Source organism: Bombina bombina, chromosome 3 (assembly GCF_027579735.1).
Source record: "Bombina bombina isolate aBomBom1 chromosome 3, aBomBom1.pri, whole genome shotgun sequence".
NCBI lineage: Eukaryota > Metazoa > Chordata > Amphibia > Anura > Bombinatoridae > Bombina > Bombina bombina.
In genome coordinates this window covers 31609264-31625588 of record NC_069501.1, presented here as the reverse complement: position 1 = coordinate 31625588, position 16325 = coordinate 31609264, and the positions used below count along the sequence as shown (strand labels likewise).

General features: G+C 40.7%; 1 protein-coding gene across 1 annotated transcript in view; it reads left to right on the top strand.

Annotated features, from left to right (window-relative positions):
- The window catches only part of SPAG17 (sperm associated antigen 17), a 783114-nt gene that overhangs the window by 382130 nt on the left and 384659 nt on the right, over positions 1 to 16325 (top strand). Inside the window, exon 15 of the mRNA XM_053705129.1 lies at positions 5991 to 6046. Coding sequence (XP_053561104.1) covers positions 5991 to 6046 — 56 coding nt within the window. The remainder of the gene's footprint in view (positions 1 to 5990; positions 6047 to 16325) is intronic.

Below are 16325 nucleotides of genomic sequence, written 5' to 3'. Positions count from 1 at the left end.
GGGCTTCAATGAGATATTTTGCGGTGTCCATCACGACTATACCGCCGCCCTTATCTGCAGATTTTATAGTTATATCTTTATTATTCTGTAGTTTATTTATGATGGCTTTTTCTTTCAGGCTTAGATTAAACTTTTTTGGTTGTTGTTTTTATTTTGTCCCTTGGTCTCCATGCAGTTAGGGATCTGGGTTTTTTCCTCCCTTCACTCTTCTTGGTCGGTAGGGTTCATTCTCTATGCGGCTTTCGCCTGTTGCAACCTTGGTTTGCGCTCTTGGAGCTATACTTGAGGTTCTTTTTTGCCCTAGTTGTTTGTATGGTGGTCCTTTTTGACTCTCTTATATGAGTTAAAGTGTGGGCTTGGAGTCTGCGGGACTTTGTCTCCTCAGAGACCTTTGTGCTCGGTTGAGTCTAGTGATCTAAACGGTCGTTTGCAAGGGCCTTGCTGGTTTTAATTGATGGGCAGTTACTTGGTCCTTTCTATTTTTTGTTCCTTCTGCTTCTGGTGAAGCAGTTTGTTTGTCTGGTGTTTGGGTAATTTCAGGCTGTGGTGCCTTCAGAATGGGCCGCCTCTTGTACCTGCCCATTTTGCATTCAGTGTCCTCTATAGCTTGGGTATTGTTTTCCCAAAACTAATGAATGCAGCTGTGAACTCTCCCCGTTTAAGAAGAAAAACTTAAATTATACTTACCTGATAATTTTCTTTTCTTCTGACTGGGAGAGTCCACAGCTCCCCACCCGCGTTTTTTCTTTGGGGACGCCGTAAATTTTGTTTTTTTATTTTTCTTGCACCTTTTTTACCCTGATATTTCTCCTACTGTTCCTTGGTCCCTTGGCAGAATGACTGGGGGATGAGGGAAGTGGGGGAGGTATTTAAGCCTTTAGCTGGGGTGTCTTTGCCTCCTCCTGGTGGCCAGGTTCTGTATTTCCCAAAAGTAATGAATGCAGCTGTGGATTCTCCCCGTCAGAAGAAAATAAAATTATCAGGTAAACATAATTTAAGTTTTTTTGAAGGAGAGAGGAAGGACAGTATAGTAAATAAAACCCCTAAGCAAGCTCTAGAGTTTACAGTTATACTCTTGGCTTTTATTAATTCCAATCTTGTTACTTATTGTTTTAAAACAACCATGGTGGTGGTTTGGTGCATGTCTAGTTGTACTCTTTCCTATCAGTATAGTTAAACTACATATTTTAGGAAAGGAGCCTATATAGGCACTGCAATACTTTAGTGTCCATCTTGGTACCACACCAAGTGGCACTTTTTCTTATGCACAAAAATACACATAAAATAATTTCAATTTTGAAAGTAATTAATTTTGCAATATTTTAGTGCTATCAAAAATGTTTCTATTAAAGGTTATGTCTGTTTCAGTGATAGCTTTTTCTGTGCATATTTACATATGCCTCACTTACTCAGAGAGTATTTATTGCATTGACAATGAGTCAATTGGCATTATCGCTGAATGAGCTGGTGCGGCATATGAATACAAGTGCAAGGATTATATGTGTATATGCTCCATGCATAGTAAAATCATTTTACCCTCTCTTGTTATGGTGCCCTCGGCAAGTGCTTATGTCGCCTTGTGTCTAATCTGGCTCACACCATAATTGTTATACAGGTAGATTACGAGTTGTGCGTCGTCTTTTAACGCTGAAAAAATGATAATTTCAGCGTTAAAACAGCTGTACCGCAAGCCTTTTAGCATGTAATGCAACGTCAGTCCCGGACTTGTAAAAATGAAGTTTTTTCATGGGATTCCCATAGCACTGCCATTACGAGTTTTGCAGTGAGGCTAAAAAGCTTGCGTTACACCCTATAATGACAAGATCCGTACCGTCATCTGAGAGCAGTATTTATGAGTTTTACGCAACAAAACTGTTACATAAAACTCATAACTAAACTGTTACAAAGTACACTAACACCCATAAACTACCTATTAACCCCTAAACCTAGGCCCTCCCGCATTTCAAATACTATATTAAAGTTATTAACCCCTAATATGCCGCTCCCAACATCACTGCCACTAATAAAAAGTATTAACCCCTATTACGCCGCTCCCCGATATCGTCACCACTATAATAAATTTATTAACCCCTAAACCACCGCCCTCCCACATCGCAAACACTATTTAAATATTATTAACCCCTAATCTACTGTCCACCCACATCGTCCCCACTATACTAAAGTTATTAACCCCTATTCCGCCGCTCCCCGCCACCGCCACCCCTATAATAAACCTATTAACCCCTAAACCACAAGCCCCTCCACATCGCAATAAACTAATTTAAACTAGTAACCCCTAAACCTAACGCCCCCCTAACTTTATATTGAAATTTCAATTTCCCTATCTTAAATTAAAACTTTCCTGTTAAATTAAAAAAACGAAGTTTAAACTAACAATTTAACTAATATAACTATTAAACTAAAATTAAACTAACTACCAATTAAAGAAAACTAAAATACACATTAAAAAAAATCCTATCACTACTATAAAAATTACAAAGTATCTAATTACAAAAATAAAAAATACTAAATTACAAAAGATAACAAACACTGAATTACGAAAAATAACAAACGGAATTATCAAAAATTAAAAAAAAAGAATTACACCTAATCTAATAGCCCTGTAAAAATAAAAAAGCCCACCCAAAATAAACCCTAGCCTACAATAAACTACCAATAGCCCTTAAAAGAGTCTTTTGTAGGGCATTTCCCTAAGTTAAACAGCTCTTTTAGCTGTAAAAAAATACAAAGACCCTGCAACAGTACCCACCACCCAAACAACGCCCAAAATAAAAAAAACTGACTCTAACAAAAACCTAAGCTACCCATTGCCCTGAAAAGGGCATTTGTATGGGCATTGCCCTTAAAAGGGCATTTAACTCTATTGCATTGCCCTGAAAACGACATTTAGCTCTTTTAAGAAAAGCCCAAACCCTAAAAACACACACAAAAAAGTTAAAAAAATCCCAACACTAACCCCCAAAGATCCACTTACAGTTTCTGAAGTCCGGACATTCAGGCAGCGAGAAGTCTTCATCCAGGAGGCGAGGTCTTCATCCATCCAGGTGGTGAGGTCTCCATCCATCCAGGCGGCATCTTCTATCTTCATCCCGGTGGCGCGGAGCGGGTCCATCCTGAAGACATCCGGCGCGGAGCATCCTCCTCATATGGTTGCCGTAGTATACCTAATCTTCAATGCAAGGGAGCCTTTTCAAAATGGTGTCCCTTGCATTCCTATTGGCTGATTTGATTTTTGAAATTCAAATCAGCCAATAGGATGAGAGCTATTGAAATCCTATTGGCTGTTCAAATCAGCCAATAGGATGAGAGCTACTGAAATTCTATTGGTTATTCAAATCAGCCAATAGAATTTTAGTAGCTCTCATCCTATTGGCTGATTTGAATTTCCAAAATCAAATCAGCCAATAGGAATGCAAGGAACGCCATTTTGAAAATGCTCCCTTACATTGAAGATTCAGTATATGGTGGCAACCATATGAAGAGGATGCTCCGCCCCGGATGTCTTCAGGATGGACCCGCTCCGCACCGCCAGGATGAAGATAGAAGATGCCGCCGGGATGAAGATCCTTCAAGCGGGACTTCAGCAACTGTGAGTACCTAAAGAGGGGTTAGTGTTAGGTTTTTTTAAGGTTCTTTGGGGTGTTTTTTTTTTTTTAGATTAGGGGTTGGGCATTTATTAAAAGAGCTAAATGCTCTTTTAAGGGCAAGAAAAAGAGCTAAATGCCCTTTTAAGGGTAATGGGTAGATTAAGTTTTTTTAGATGGGTTTTTTTTATTTTGTGGGTTTGGGGGATGGAGGTTTGTAATGTTAGTGGGTCTTTGTATTTTTGTTTTGAAAAAGAGCTGATTTATTTAGGTCAATGCCCTTTACAAGGCCCTTATAAGGGCTATTAGTAGTTTATTATAGATAAGGTTTCTTTTATTTTGGGGTTTTTTTTTTTTTTTTTATGAGTATTAGAATAGGAATAATTGTTATTATTTTGGATAATTCGTTTGTCATTTTGTGTAATGGGATGTTTTTTTTGTTTTTTGTTTTTTTTTAGAATAGCCATTTTTTTATGGGCAGCAAAAGAGCTGAATGCCTATACAAATGCCCTTTTCAGGGCAATGGGTAGATTAGGTTTTACTTTATTTTTATTTTGTGGGTTTGGGGGGTGGGGGTTTGTACATTGTTAAGGGGAGTTTGTTTTTCTTTTGTAGAAAAAGAGCTGATTTCTTTAGGGCAATGACCCACAAAAGGCCATTTTAAGGGCCCACAAAAGGCCCCTTGGCAGTTTATTATAGATTAGGTTTTTTTGTTTTTTTGGGGGGTGGTGGTGTTTTTTTTTTTTTTTTTTTTTTCTTTAAGGGTATTAGAATAGGAATAATTTGTATTGTTTTGTATAATTTCATTTGTTATTTTTTTGTAATTTTAGTGTTTTTTATTTTTTGTAATGTTAGGTTTTAGTGTAAGGCATCTTAGGTTTTATTTCACGGGTACGTTTGTATTTATTTTAGCTAGGTAGTTAGTAAATCGTTAATAACTATTTACTAACTAGCCTACCTAGTTAAAATAAATACAAACTTACCTGTGAAATAAAAGTAAAACCTAAGCTAGCTACAATATAACTATTAGTTATATTGTAGCTAGCTTAGGTTTTATTTTACAGGTAAGTATGTATTTAGTTTTAAATAGATATTATTTAGTTAATAATTGTAACTTTAATTTAGCTCTATTTTAATTATGTTAAAGTTAAGGGGTGTTAGGGTTAGGGTTACGGTTAGATTTAGGGGTTAATAGTTTAATTTAGGTTGTTTTGATGTGGGGGGCTGGCGGTTTTAGATTTATTTAGTTGGCGGCGATATCTGGAGCGGCAGATTAGGGGTTAATAACATTATGAAGGTGGTGGCAATGTTGGGGGCGGCAGATTAGGGGTGTTTAGACGTGAGGTTTATGTTAGAGTGTTAAGTTTAAACGTAACTTTTTTCCCCCCCATAGACATCAATGGGGCTGCGTTACGGAGCTTTTCATTCCTCCATCAGAAGGTGTTAGGTTTTTTCTAACCCGCTCTCTCGATTGATGTCTATGGGGAAAGTGTGCACGAGCTCGTCAAAACAGCGTTTGTATTTTGTACGGTATGGAGCGCAATGCAACCATAACGCTTGCACAAGCCGACTGTTTGAAAACTTGTAATGGCAGTGCAATGGAGTGTGAAATAACGCAACTTTTGTTGCGTTCGTTTTGCACCCCGTTGCGCCCATAACTTGTAATCTACCTGTTAGTGAACCAAAAACATGAGACTGCTACAGGTCCTTTTAGTCAGATCTTAAGTATTTTATGATTAGGACTCTTTGCCTTGTGGTTTAATCCGGCTCAGAACGTTATTGTTAATGTGAACTAAAAACATGAGTCTGCTACATGTCCCCTTAGTGAGAACTTAAAGGGGCGGTATACACAAATTTTCATATAACTGCATGTAATAAACACTACTACAAAGAATATGCACAGATTCTGATATTAAATCTATTATAAAACCTTTTTAAAACTCACTTAGAAGCTCCCAGTTTAGCACTGTTGATTAGGTTAGACTGGGACACCCAGTGAAAGGGGCTGAGAGCAGAACCTCCCCCCTCCCCTGCATATGAAATGACCCATTACACAAACAGGAGCAAGCAGGAATTTGTAGACTTGAGTATACATCTAAAACTTTGGGGATTGGTTAGGAGTCTGAAAATCAGCACAATGTTATTTAAAGATAAGCAAAGCTATACAAAACACTCCTAGATGGGCTATATAAATGTATCATCTACAAAACATTTATGCAAAGACAAATCTAGTGTACAATGTCCCTTTAAGCTTTTTGTGATTAGGATACTTTGCCCTCTGTATTTAAATATGTCCTGTGTGTTCTTAGTCCTTTGTGGAACTTTTTTTTTATAAATATGAAAATGTAAATAAGTAATAAATGCAATTTTTCTTTTCATTCACAGTAGATACTGGGGGAAACCAACACCAAGATGATGTTGATATCACGACAAAGGACAAGGTAAGATTTCACCACTCAGATCACTACTTGTGGGTAAAGTTTGTCCAAATGACTTCCTGAGAGTCATATTGTGTCCTGAGATAGCAGACAGGACTGGTCGTGTGCTTATTGTCTGGCAGAGATATAGCATAGTAATATTCTGCAGAGGGATTGTCCCAGACCACCTTTATATTTAGCACTGTTCCATATGTGATTATCTGCCGAAACCATGGGGCGATGCAGTGAGATTTCATCACTAATGCCATGGGGTTTTGTACTCAAGTATTTCTATCCACATTTGAAAATGAGTCTAGTTTAACTAGCAGGAAGATGCCTCTTTACACAGGTCAGTCATCTTTATGCTTATTTCCATTAATAGTTATGCTGCAGGTGTCTTTAGCTACCAGTTATCTATGGGACAAGATCACTGGAAAACAGTGTTCTGTGAACTAATAACAGAGATCTGTATTTTTGTTTTCCTGAAAAAAAATGTGTTTTTATTATTGATTGAAAATAACTTCTGTCCCAGTACTGCCACCTACAGTAATAAATCTTTTTTTTTGCTAACTGTGTTTCGCAGCTGGTTATTGTCCTTTATCTAAATATCAAGGCAGAAGTGGAACAATTCATATGTAAGAAATCATTATCACATGTAGTCAAGGGAAGGACCTGCTGAAAGGAAAACAATTTCCTGCTTTAATGTCCTGGTGAGATCCCTGTGCACAGATTAGCACCGCGGATACTCTCATGTACCTCACACATTTTGTGGGACCACTTTATTCTGAAATAGGGAAAGTGTCCCCTATGGTGAGGTTTATATTGGTGCTTTAAAATGTAATACTGTTTCCTTTTTAATACAGGGAGAGTCCACAGCTGCATTCATTACTGGTGGGAATACTGAACCTGGTCACCAGGAGGAGGCAAAGACACCCCAGTTAAAGGCTTAAATACCTCCCCCACTTCCCTCATCCCCCAGTCATTCTTTGCCTTTCATCACAGGAGGTTGGCAGAGAAGTGTCAGAAGATTTCAGGGTAGTACCCTTCGAGATGGGACTGGAGTTTTAAGTAGTCTTGTCAGCCTCTCAGTGAGAGCATTGATAAAAGTTAGAGTCTGGAGATGCAGGGAGAATCTTTCTGCGAAACCATCCAGACTCAGATTAACAGCTCCTAAGCAATCAGTGTTTTGCTGCCTGCTTTTCTTCACTCAAGTCCATGTCAGAAGCGCTGCTACAATCTGTCAAACTTGAAGGCCTGTGTTTCTGTTTTACGGCATAGATTCCGGTAAGATTGTTTAATTTTTTATACATATGTTAATGATAGAAGACAGGGTCACAGTGGGACTCCTTTTATCTGTATGGAATCAAGGGTTAATATCCCCTGAGGGGGATTATTGAACAGGGCGGTTGTTTAATCATGTTTGTTATGTGATTTTGACTGCTTTGTGTGTAAGACGTTTGGGCTCCTAGGCTGATACGGAACATACAGGTTATAGTGCTGTGCAGTTTTATTAAGCTGGTGCGCTTTTTCCTTAGCAGGGGCGGTCCTGCATGACGCACTGCATTTCCCATTTCCTATTCCTGACTGTGTGTCTGCAGCAAAGAGCAATTTTCTCTATCTGTCTGGGTCATAGGAGGTGATGAGTGCCCCAGCCATTGGGGGTATAAGGTGCCAGTTTCCCCCCCCCCCCTATAATTAGTCGAATTATGGAGGATTCTGATATTTTAGAGGGGGATCCCTCCAATACTGAATTTGATACCTGTTCATATTGTGAAGAGGCTCGGGTAGTCCAACCCTCTCAATTATGTTCCGTATGCCACAACAGGGTGTTCTCATCAACCAACGTTGAGATGTTAGAGATCACTGAGCCGTCTGCCTCTGAGGATTCCTCGTCCTGAGGTGTGTTCCCTAGAATCTTCTGTTCCTACACACGCAGTTTCCCCGGGTACTGCTGCTCCTTTGCCTGAAGGGGCCTTTTTTCCACCAGAGGTTACTGTGCAGTTCCGCATGGCCATCTCTACAGCCTTAGCAATTTTACCTCTTCCTGCTACATGCAAGCGGAGGGTTAATCCATGCACTCCTGCCCAGGGTCCGTTGTGTAAATTGACGATTGTATCTGATCAGTCATCTGGGTATGCGGTTCCCTCTGAGGCTTCAGAGGTAGGACCTCCAGGGTGGGAGTCTGTTGATTTGAGTCCTCCGACTAAAGAGGGTTTAACATTTAGATTTAGAATGACATGCCTGCCTTTGCTTTTAAAAGAAGTTTTGGCGATGCCCTAGTTCTAATCCATCAATTGAATCTCTGTCCTCTAAATCAGATAGCGATCTTGATTAGACGAGTGGAGAAGGATGGAGTTCCTATTCTTTTCTCGTCTACACATTTTATTTTATTTTTAGAATCCCAGTCCAGAGCTCTACAGGGGAGTTTGTGTTGTAGGACAGGCAGGACCTGTTTTTTTGCACATTCCTTCTTGGCTATCACTTTTTGTGCGCTTGCCTATTTTCTTCTATATCCGGTTCGGATAATTTTTTGTTTCAGAGCTCTTGGTTGTTATAGAAACTCTTTTTAGGAAGACGTTTCATTATATGGGATGTTAGAAGCTGACGACTTTGGTTGTCAATATTTCTGAAGGGTTCCTATGGAAGCATCTCAATTCAGTTCGGGGTGAGAGTTCCCTCGACATTTTCGAGTCAGATTTACGTCATGGATTGTTCGCAGTCTTCTACCAGAAGCTGGAATTTAAGAATTTTCGGTTTAGTTAAGTTTAATCTTTCCTTCTTCTCAAGAAAAGGAGTTAGTTCTAGCTATTCTGGCCCAGACTGAACACATCCATCTAGCCTTGATGACAGAAAGGACCTGTTTTAGGGTCTATCTTGTATAGGCGTTTGATTCTGGATCATATCAGTTCCAGGGGTCCTAGAGACCGGAGCTAGGCTACACGTCCTGCATTTCTGGGCAGTTTGTCTTCCTTTGTCTTGTCTTTCGGCAGAGAGAGAGAAGTTTTTTTTAGATGTCTTTTGGAGTACCTTTGCAGTGTGAGAATATTTTCATTACACTGTTTGTTTCAGGGTCTAGTATAGGGAGGGATTTCCTGTCTTATTTGGATTCCAGGGTACTCAAGCAGAGCTTGATTTGTCTCCTTTTTGGGGAGAATATAAGTTCTCTCTTTCGGTTTGGTTCGGAAGCACTGCAGGTTCACTGTCGTGAAGAATATCTTTCTTTTTTCTTCCTATGGGGGTATTATCCGGTTGCTTTAGACCGTCTCTCCCAGTAATCTTGTTTCTGATCCAAAGTTTTCTGTTTGGGATCTCGGGTTTATTGGACAGTGACCTGATTAAAGTAACAGAGAGTTCCCGTGGCTTAACGATGCTGGTTGATTTACCGTAGTATCGTCTGATAGAAGACTTTTAGGGACTTTTTCTGTTTTCTTCGATCCTCAGAGATGGATCTAGGCCAGATTTTATCTGGTGAAGGCGCCAGGTTGGATCCCTAGGTATTAAATTAGCCTTCCTAGCCAGGTAGACTTTACCTTAAGGTTAGCCCCTTCAGTTCGTGCCTTTTAGACCTGCTTCAGTCAATCGCTATCTCAGTGTTGGGGGGGTGATGACTTGTCTTGGGGTCCTTTTTTGGACTTCATCCCTTTTGCCAGGCCTCATCCCATCCGAGGTTAGGTGTAGGTTGAGGCAGTACAGTGGAGATGTTTCAAATCTGTCTTTGCAGATTTTCATGGACTACTGGTTGAGAGTATAGTTCTCTCATGTCTTTGTTTTCCTCCCATTCATATGTTGGATCTTCAGGCAAATCCTTTCTGCTCTAAGGGTCTAGTCTACTGCGTTTGTCCCAGTACAGGGATCTAGTCGGTCTTACTTTTGCTGGCTTGGATCTCCTTCTGAGATTGAGAGTCTCCCTAGCGTTTGGGGTTAGCTTTTTGAGTTGGGTGGTGGGCAGAGGCCCACTGCGGCTCGCCATCAGCGACCCTCTTTGGGACGGATTTTATCTAGAGATATCTTTTTGTTATCTGAATTGCAACTGGAAAGGGACGCCGAAGGAGAATCTCTGGACGTCCGTCTTTATTCCAGTCTACCCATTATGGGTCGTGGTTCAGGATCTTCAGGAAGAGCTAATGCATAAATTAGCAGTGCCTTGGAGGTTCATTACTTGTTTTCCCTTTTTCTGCCATATCACTCTTGCCTTGAGTGGTGGCTCGAATTTAGCAGGGGTAGGCATCAGTGATTCTGACTGCTCCGTTGAGGCCACATAGATCGTGGTTCCCGATTTTGCGGTTTGGCCTCCATGAAGTTTGTCCTTGTTGCAGGTATCTGCTGGAACAGGGTTTCTTTTTACTTCCTCAAATCTTTGTTCTCTGCAACGGGTTGAGAGATGTCTCTTAGTCTTAGCTGATGAGACAGTTTCTCTGGAGGTTATGTTCCTCTCCTTGAAGTGCGTAGCTGGTCCCTTGTCATCTATCTCAGGTGTGGAGGACCCCTTCGGCTGCGAAGTATGTGGTTTGTCCTGGCACTCTATTGGGCCTGCCAGGACTCTTTCTTTCCTCCAGGATGATCTGGAGAAGGGCCTCTTAGCTATATTCCTTGTTGAGACAGTGTTGGCCCTGTCTGATTTTTTGTCCGGCTTCAGAGGCTCGTTAAGTTTCTGGACGTACAGTTTTTTGTTTTTTTTTACTAAGAACTTTGACTGTGGTCAGGCAGGTGTGTAGTTCGGATGCTCCTTCTTGGGGTTTGGACTTTACTCTTATAGTCTTGCTTCGGGCTACCTTTGTACCTATGCATGATGTGATCTCTAGGTTGTTATCTTAGAGTCCTTCATCGTCTTTTCTTCCTTCTGCGAGCAGAAGGCCCTGAGTTACGGCTTTGCTTTGTGTCCCTCCCTTTTGGGTGTTCCACGATAGTAGTCTGTTCTGCAGACTTAATTAGGATTTTTCCTAAGGTTTTCAGCTGAAGTTTTGGGTACATTTTTATCTCCTATTCCTTCTTCGCGAAGGAAAGTTTTCTACTTGATATGGAGTAGTGCCTTAAGGATCTATCCTCAGGCTATGTAAGAATAGACAGTTTTCTCTGTTTATTATCTACAGTATCTGAGAAGTGTAAGGGTCAGAGGGCTCTTAGTCTTCCTTATCTTTTTAGTTGAGGAGTATCTTCCGCTTGGGTCATGACTCAGCGGGATGCTAGCCTTCCTCGGAGGTTTACGGATCAGTCTTTTCAAGCAGTGGCGTCCTCTTGGGCCTCTAATATGAGGCCTCTAGGATTCTTTTTGGTGGGCGGACTATTTAGCCTTCCTTACATTCCTTTCAAAATTGTATTGAGTTTTTTGCTTCGGTAAAGCAGTCTTCGGGAGAAAGGGTTTGCAGGCTGTGGTGCCTTCAGAGGGGGGCTTCCTCTTCCTTTTTGCCCTCCCGTTATTATTCAGTGTCCTCTGTAGCTTGGGTATAATTTCCCACAAGTAATAAATGCAGCTGTGGACTCTCCCTGTATTAAGAAGAAAAACATAAATTATGCTTACCAGATAATTTCCCTTCCTTCTGTACAGGGAGAGTCAACAGCTCCCGCCCATGTTCTCTGATGGGCGGCCCTAAATTTTATCTTGTTCTTCTGGCACCTTTTTCACCCTGATATTTCTCCTACTGTTCCTTGTTCCCTCGGCAGAATGACTGGGGGATGAGGGAAGTGGGGGAGGTATTTAAGCCTTTGGCTGAGGTGTCTTTGCCTCCTCCTGGTGGCCAGGTTCAGTATTTCCCACAAGTCTGAATGCAGCTGTGGACTCCACCTGTACAGAAGAAAAGGAAATTATCTGGTAAGCATAATTTATGTTTTTACAGTTGTCAGCTCGCTTCTTTTATATCTGACCATGATAATCTAGTGAAGCTGTAAGATGTATTTATGTAAAGGGCCAGTAAAGATACTAATGAAGAATCACCCTCAGTAGACCCCTGGTGTTTTCTTTTAATGAATTCCTCTATTTTATATCAAAAAGAAAGAGCAAACATGTACTTTTCGCTTATAGACAGACCACGCACTCTGCCTTGGCTATTTGTAATTGGGCAGTAGAAGCTGTAGCGTGCACAGTGCACCCTCTGTGTGAGCATTAAGAAGAGGGCTCACGCATGTGCTCTGCATTCTCACACACCAATGCAAACAGTGAGCACAACCTCCATTTTCTATTGCTCTTTTAAAAACAAATGTCCATCTAATAATAATCAATGCATGAAACTGGGAACAGACCCGCTGTTAATATTCTCTTTGTTGCTGATGACCACATTGAGTTCAGACTGTTCCACTCTTGCATTTTCCCTACTTATAAACACTGGGGAGCTAGCTGGTGATTGGTGACAGGACATGCATACCTCTTGTCATTGGCTCACCATATGAGTTGAGCTAGCTCCCAGTAGTTCATTGTTGCTCCTGCAATAAAGGAAAATGAAGCACATTTGATGATAGGAGTAGACTGGAACCTTTTTTTTTCCTTTAAAGGGATACTCCAGTCAAAATTAAACTTTCATGATTCAGATAGAGCATCAATTTTAAGCAACTTTATAATTTACTCCTATTATCAATTTGTCTTTGTTCTCTTGCTATCTTTATTTGAATGTAAGCTTAGAAGCCGGACCATTTTTGGTTCAGCACCTGGGTAACGCTTGCTAATTGGTGGCTACATTTAGACATCAATCAGAAAGGGCTACCCAGGTGGTGAACCAAAAGTGGGCCGGCCCCCATGCTTACATTCTTGCTTTTTCAAATAAAGATACCAAGAGAATGAAGAAAAATTGATCATAGGAGTAAATTAGAAAGTTGCTGCTCTATCTGAATCATGACTATTTATGCTCTGTCTAAATCATTTCATATTTTAACGCAACTTCATCTGGTTTAATAGAAGGTTATATATATAAATATATTTCTCCAATCGCATGTTATAAACAGTGAAATGTGCACAAATAAAATATGATCATCTAGTTCACGACTGCAGTAAAGTCTAGAGGTAGGCTCAGGAGCAGAAATGCATTGTTGTGAGCTAGCTGAACACATATGGTGACCCAAGAGGTCTTTATGTCCCTGTAGTGCTGATTATATGTGCTGTACATTATGTGTTGTACAGCAATAATCTGCTTTAGAATGATTTCCTGATCTCCGAGCAAGTTGCTCAGTGGCTGCGCTACAGACCTCTAGACTGATCAGCCAGCACTTTTATTTGTCATAATAACAACTGTAACATCCTCTTCGCAAACAGTCATTTGCCACTGCTAATTCACCACTATGGTGCATGAACTCTCCTGGATTTGCCTTATCATTACTCTATAATGTTTCATGTTTTTGTTTTTAAATAAATCCAGGAGTTAAAATATTTTACGTTAAATTACATTTTTTATTGCACTGAAATGAGACACTTATTATTTACAATATCAGTTTTAGACAACAAAATGTTTCATTTCTGCTGTTTTATACGAATAGAAGACGCTTGTGGCTAATTGTCATTTAAGATCATTTACAGATATACAAATATTATGTCTAATGTGCCAGCTTCATGTCAACACATTGCAAGTAATTCATTTCCATGTGTGTGTGCCAAGCTTGCGCCAGACGTGTGACAGGCGTGTGCCAGACGTGTGCCAGGTGTGTGACAGGCGTGTGCCAGACATGTGCCAGGTGTGAGCCAGTTGTGGGCCAGGTGTGTGACAGGCGTGTGCCAGGTTTTTGACAGATGTGTGCCAGGGGTGAGCCAGGTGTGGGCCAGGTGTGTGACAGGCATGTGCCCGGTGTGTGACAGATGTGGGCCAGGTGTGTGGCAGGCATGTAACAGGCCTCATTTACACCACTGGACTTGGTATATAGGAGAATAATGTATTGCCAAAGGGGAAACACATTGCTGCTTGATGGAGCTTTAAAGAGCAATTCATTCTTGTGTATAGGGACCTCAGCTTGAGCAGCTTGTTTAATAGATATTCCTTGTTCAGAGAGTGAAAATCAGGTATATTCACACCAGTCCCACCTGTCTGGTATATGATCTGATGTGCGGCATAATGTAGAGAATGTACATAAAATGTGAAACTGTGCAGATATTCCTGTGCTGCTGAGATGAGAACTAAACAATAAGCATTATAGATCTCATGTAGCCTGTTACCTACAGGAGCCCAGCCATGGGTGGGGTGTATTGTTAGCCCACTCACAGTGAATGGATTAGAGCCCTTGAACTTAATCTGGTGTTATAAAGTTGCTATAGAATATTTTCCTTATGTTGCTATTTGTTTCAGCTATGCTGTGGGTCTCTGCAGTGTATAGGTTTGTGTGTCCCTAGATGTGAAATGCGTAGCCTGCTGTGGCGGCAGCAATTGCACAATTTATTAGTTAAACGATCAAGCTTTGACTACAATACCTTATCCTGTGCACCCTGAGGAGTTATTATAAAAATGGACATGCATGGAAGGTTTTTTCCAGCTTCTGTTCTATCTCATGGAGTGCTGTTCTTTCGTTGTATTTTATGTAAATACCTTATCCTGCCTGAGTATAATAATGATGCAGTGTTTTATGTTCACTTCTTTTTAAAGAGAGATCACTTTATCAAAGGAACCATCTTGCAGAACTTAACACATTCTGTGTTTAATTTAGTGATTATTTTCTCAACATAAAATGTTCTTTAATCAGGTCACAGCTGAAGAATGCTTGGAACTTGTTCCTACTGTAAACTAAACTGGTGACAATCACAGTTATCAGAATATAATTCAGATGCTTATTTACACTCCTGTAGATTATAAAATAAATTTAAATATGGAATTAGGTCCAGGTGTAGATTAGCAGTCTCATTCAAATCCCTCGATCTGAAACTATATGCTAAAAGGGCCATGAGGGATTGTAACAACTATACTCTAGGCATGAAAAGATATATACAGTATATATAGCCGACCAACATGGTAATACAGATAATATCACCCCTGTTTTATAAGCAGATAAGCATAAGCGAACAAAGAGGCTAGTATACAAAGTTTGGCCCAAATAGAGCTTGGTATCCTCCCATGGACCACCAGCGTTAGTATTATGTGCTAAAGTGGTCATGAGATGATATGTCAGTTATACACATTTAGAATATTAGGAATTTGTCTGAGAGGAAGCAATACTGTACCTGCTGCAAACCATCTCAAATGTTTAACCTTACCCTCTATGCCAAGATAACATGTCCCCTAAGACAGGCGCGGGGAGGGCAATTGATCCTTTCAGAGAACTGCCGTTCTTGGTCTGCCATAAGTGCCCTAAAACAGCGCCCAGCTCCTCCATGGCTAAGATATACTCATTACAGAAAATGATAGTTTAGATAGTGCAGCTTATACCAAAGACTGCTTCACAGCAGGGCATCCGTAGACACCTGCTGGTGGGGTCATGTGTGAAGGCCGCAGCCTCCAAATAGTCTCCAGAGCAATCAAGCTACAGACCAGTATGATACGCAGCTCAAACGATGCAGACATCCCTGCAGCTTGAATATCTTGAGGTCACAGCATTAGATGGGCCATAATAGCCAAGATTTTGGAGAGATTTTATTGTAGGCTGGAGCAGCACAGAACATATAGGGGATAGTTAGGTTTAAGGGTTAATAGTTTAATTTAGTGTACTGCGATGTTGGGGGGGGCAGTTTAGGGGTTAATAGCTTTATTACAGTAGTTGTGATATGGTTAGACAGCAGTTTAGGGGTTAATAACTTTCTTATAGTAGTAGCAATGTGAGGGGCCACTGGTTTAGGGGTTAATAGATTTATTTAGTGTCTGTGATATCAGGGGCGGCGGTTTAGGGGTTAATAACTTTATTTAGTGTCGGGGGCAGGGGATTAGGAGTATTTAGACGAGGAGGCCGAATTACTAAAGTGCAAACCGACATGATACGATGTAGCGTATCATGACCGCCAGACATCGATAAATTCCAACAGCATACACTGTTGGCATTTATCATTGTGCAATGCCGCCCCCTGCAGATTCATGGCCAATCGTATAGGATCGGGCAGATTGAAGACAGCAGCCTCAGAGGCAGCAAACAAGTTATGGAGCAGCGGAAACAGGGGCATCAAGCTCCTTTCGCAGCTTGATAATTCTGCCCCTATGGGTTTATGTTAGGGTGTTAGGTTTGTACATAACTTTCTTTACCCCATAGACATCAATGGGGATTGCGTTACGGTGATCGCCATACCGCAACTGCATGTGCTTTTTTTCTAACACTTTCTCTCCATTGATGTCTATGGGGGAAAACGTGCACAAGCACGTCAAGTCACGCCTTGGCTTTTGTGCGGTATGGAGCTTAGCACACCATACCG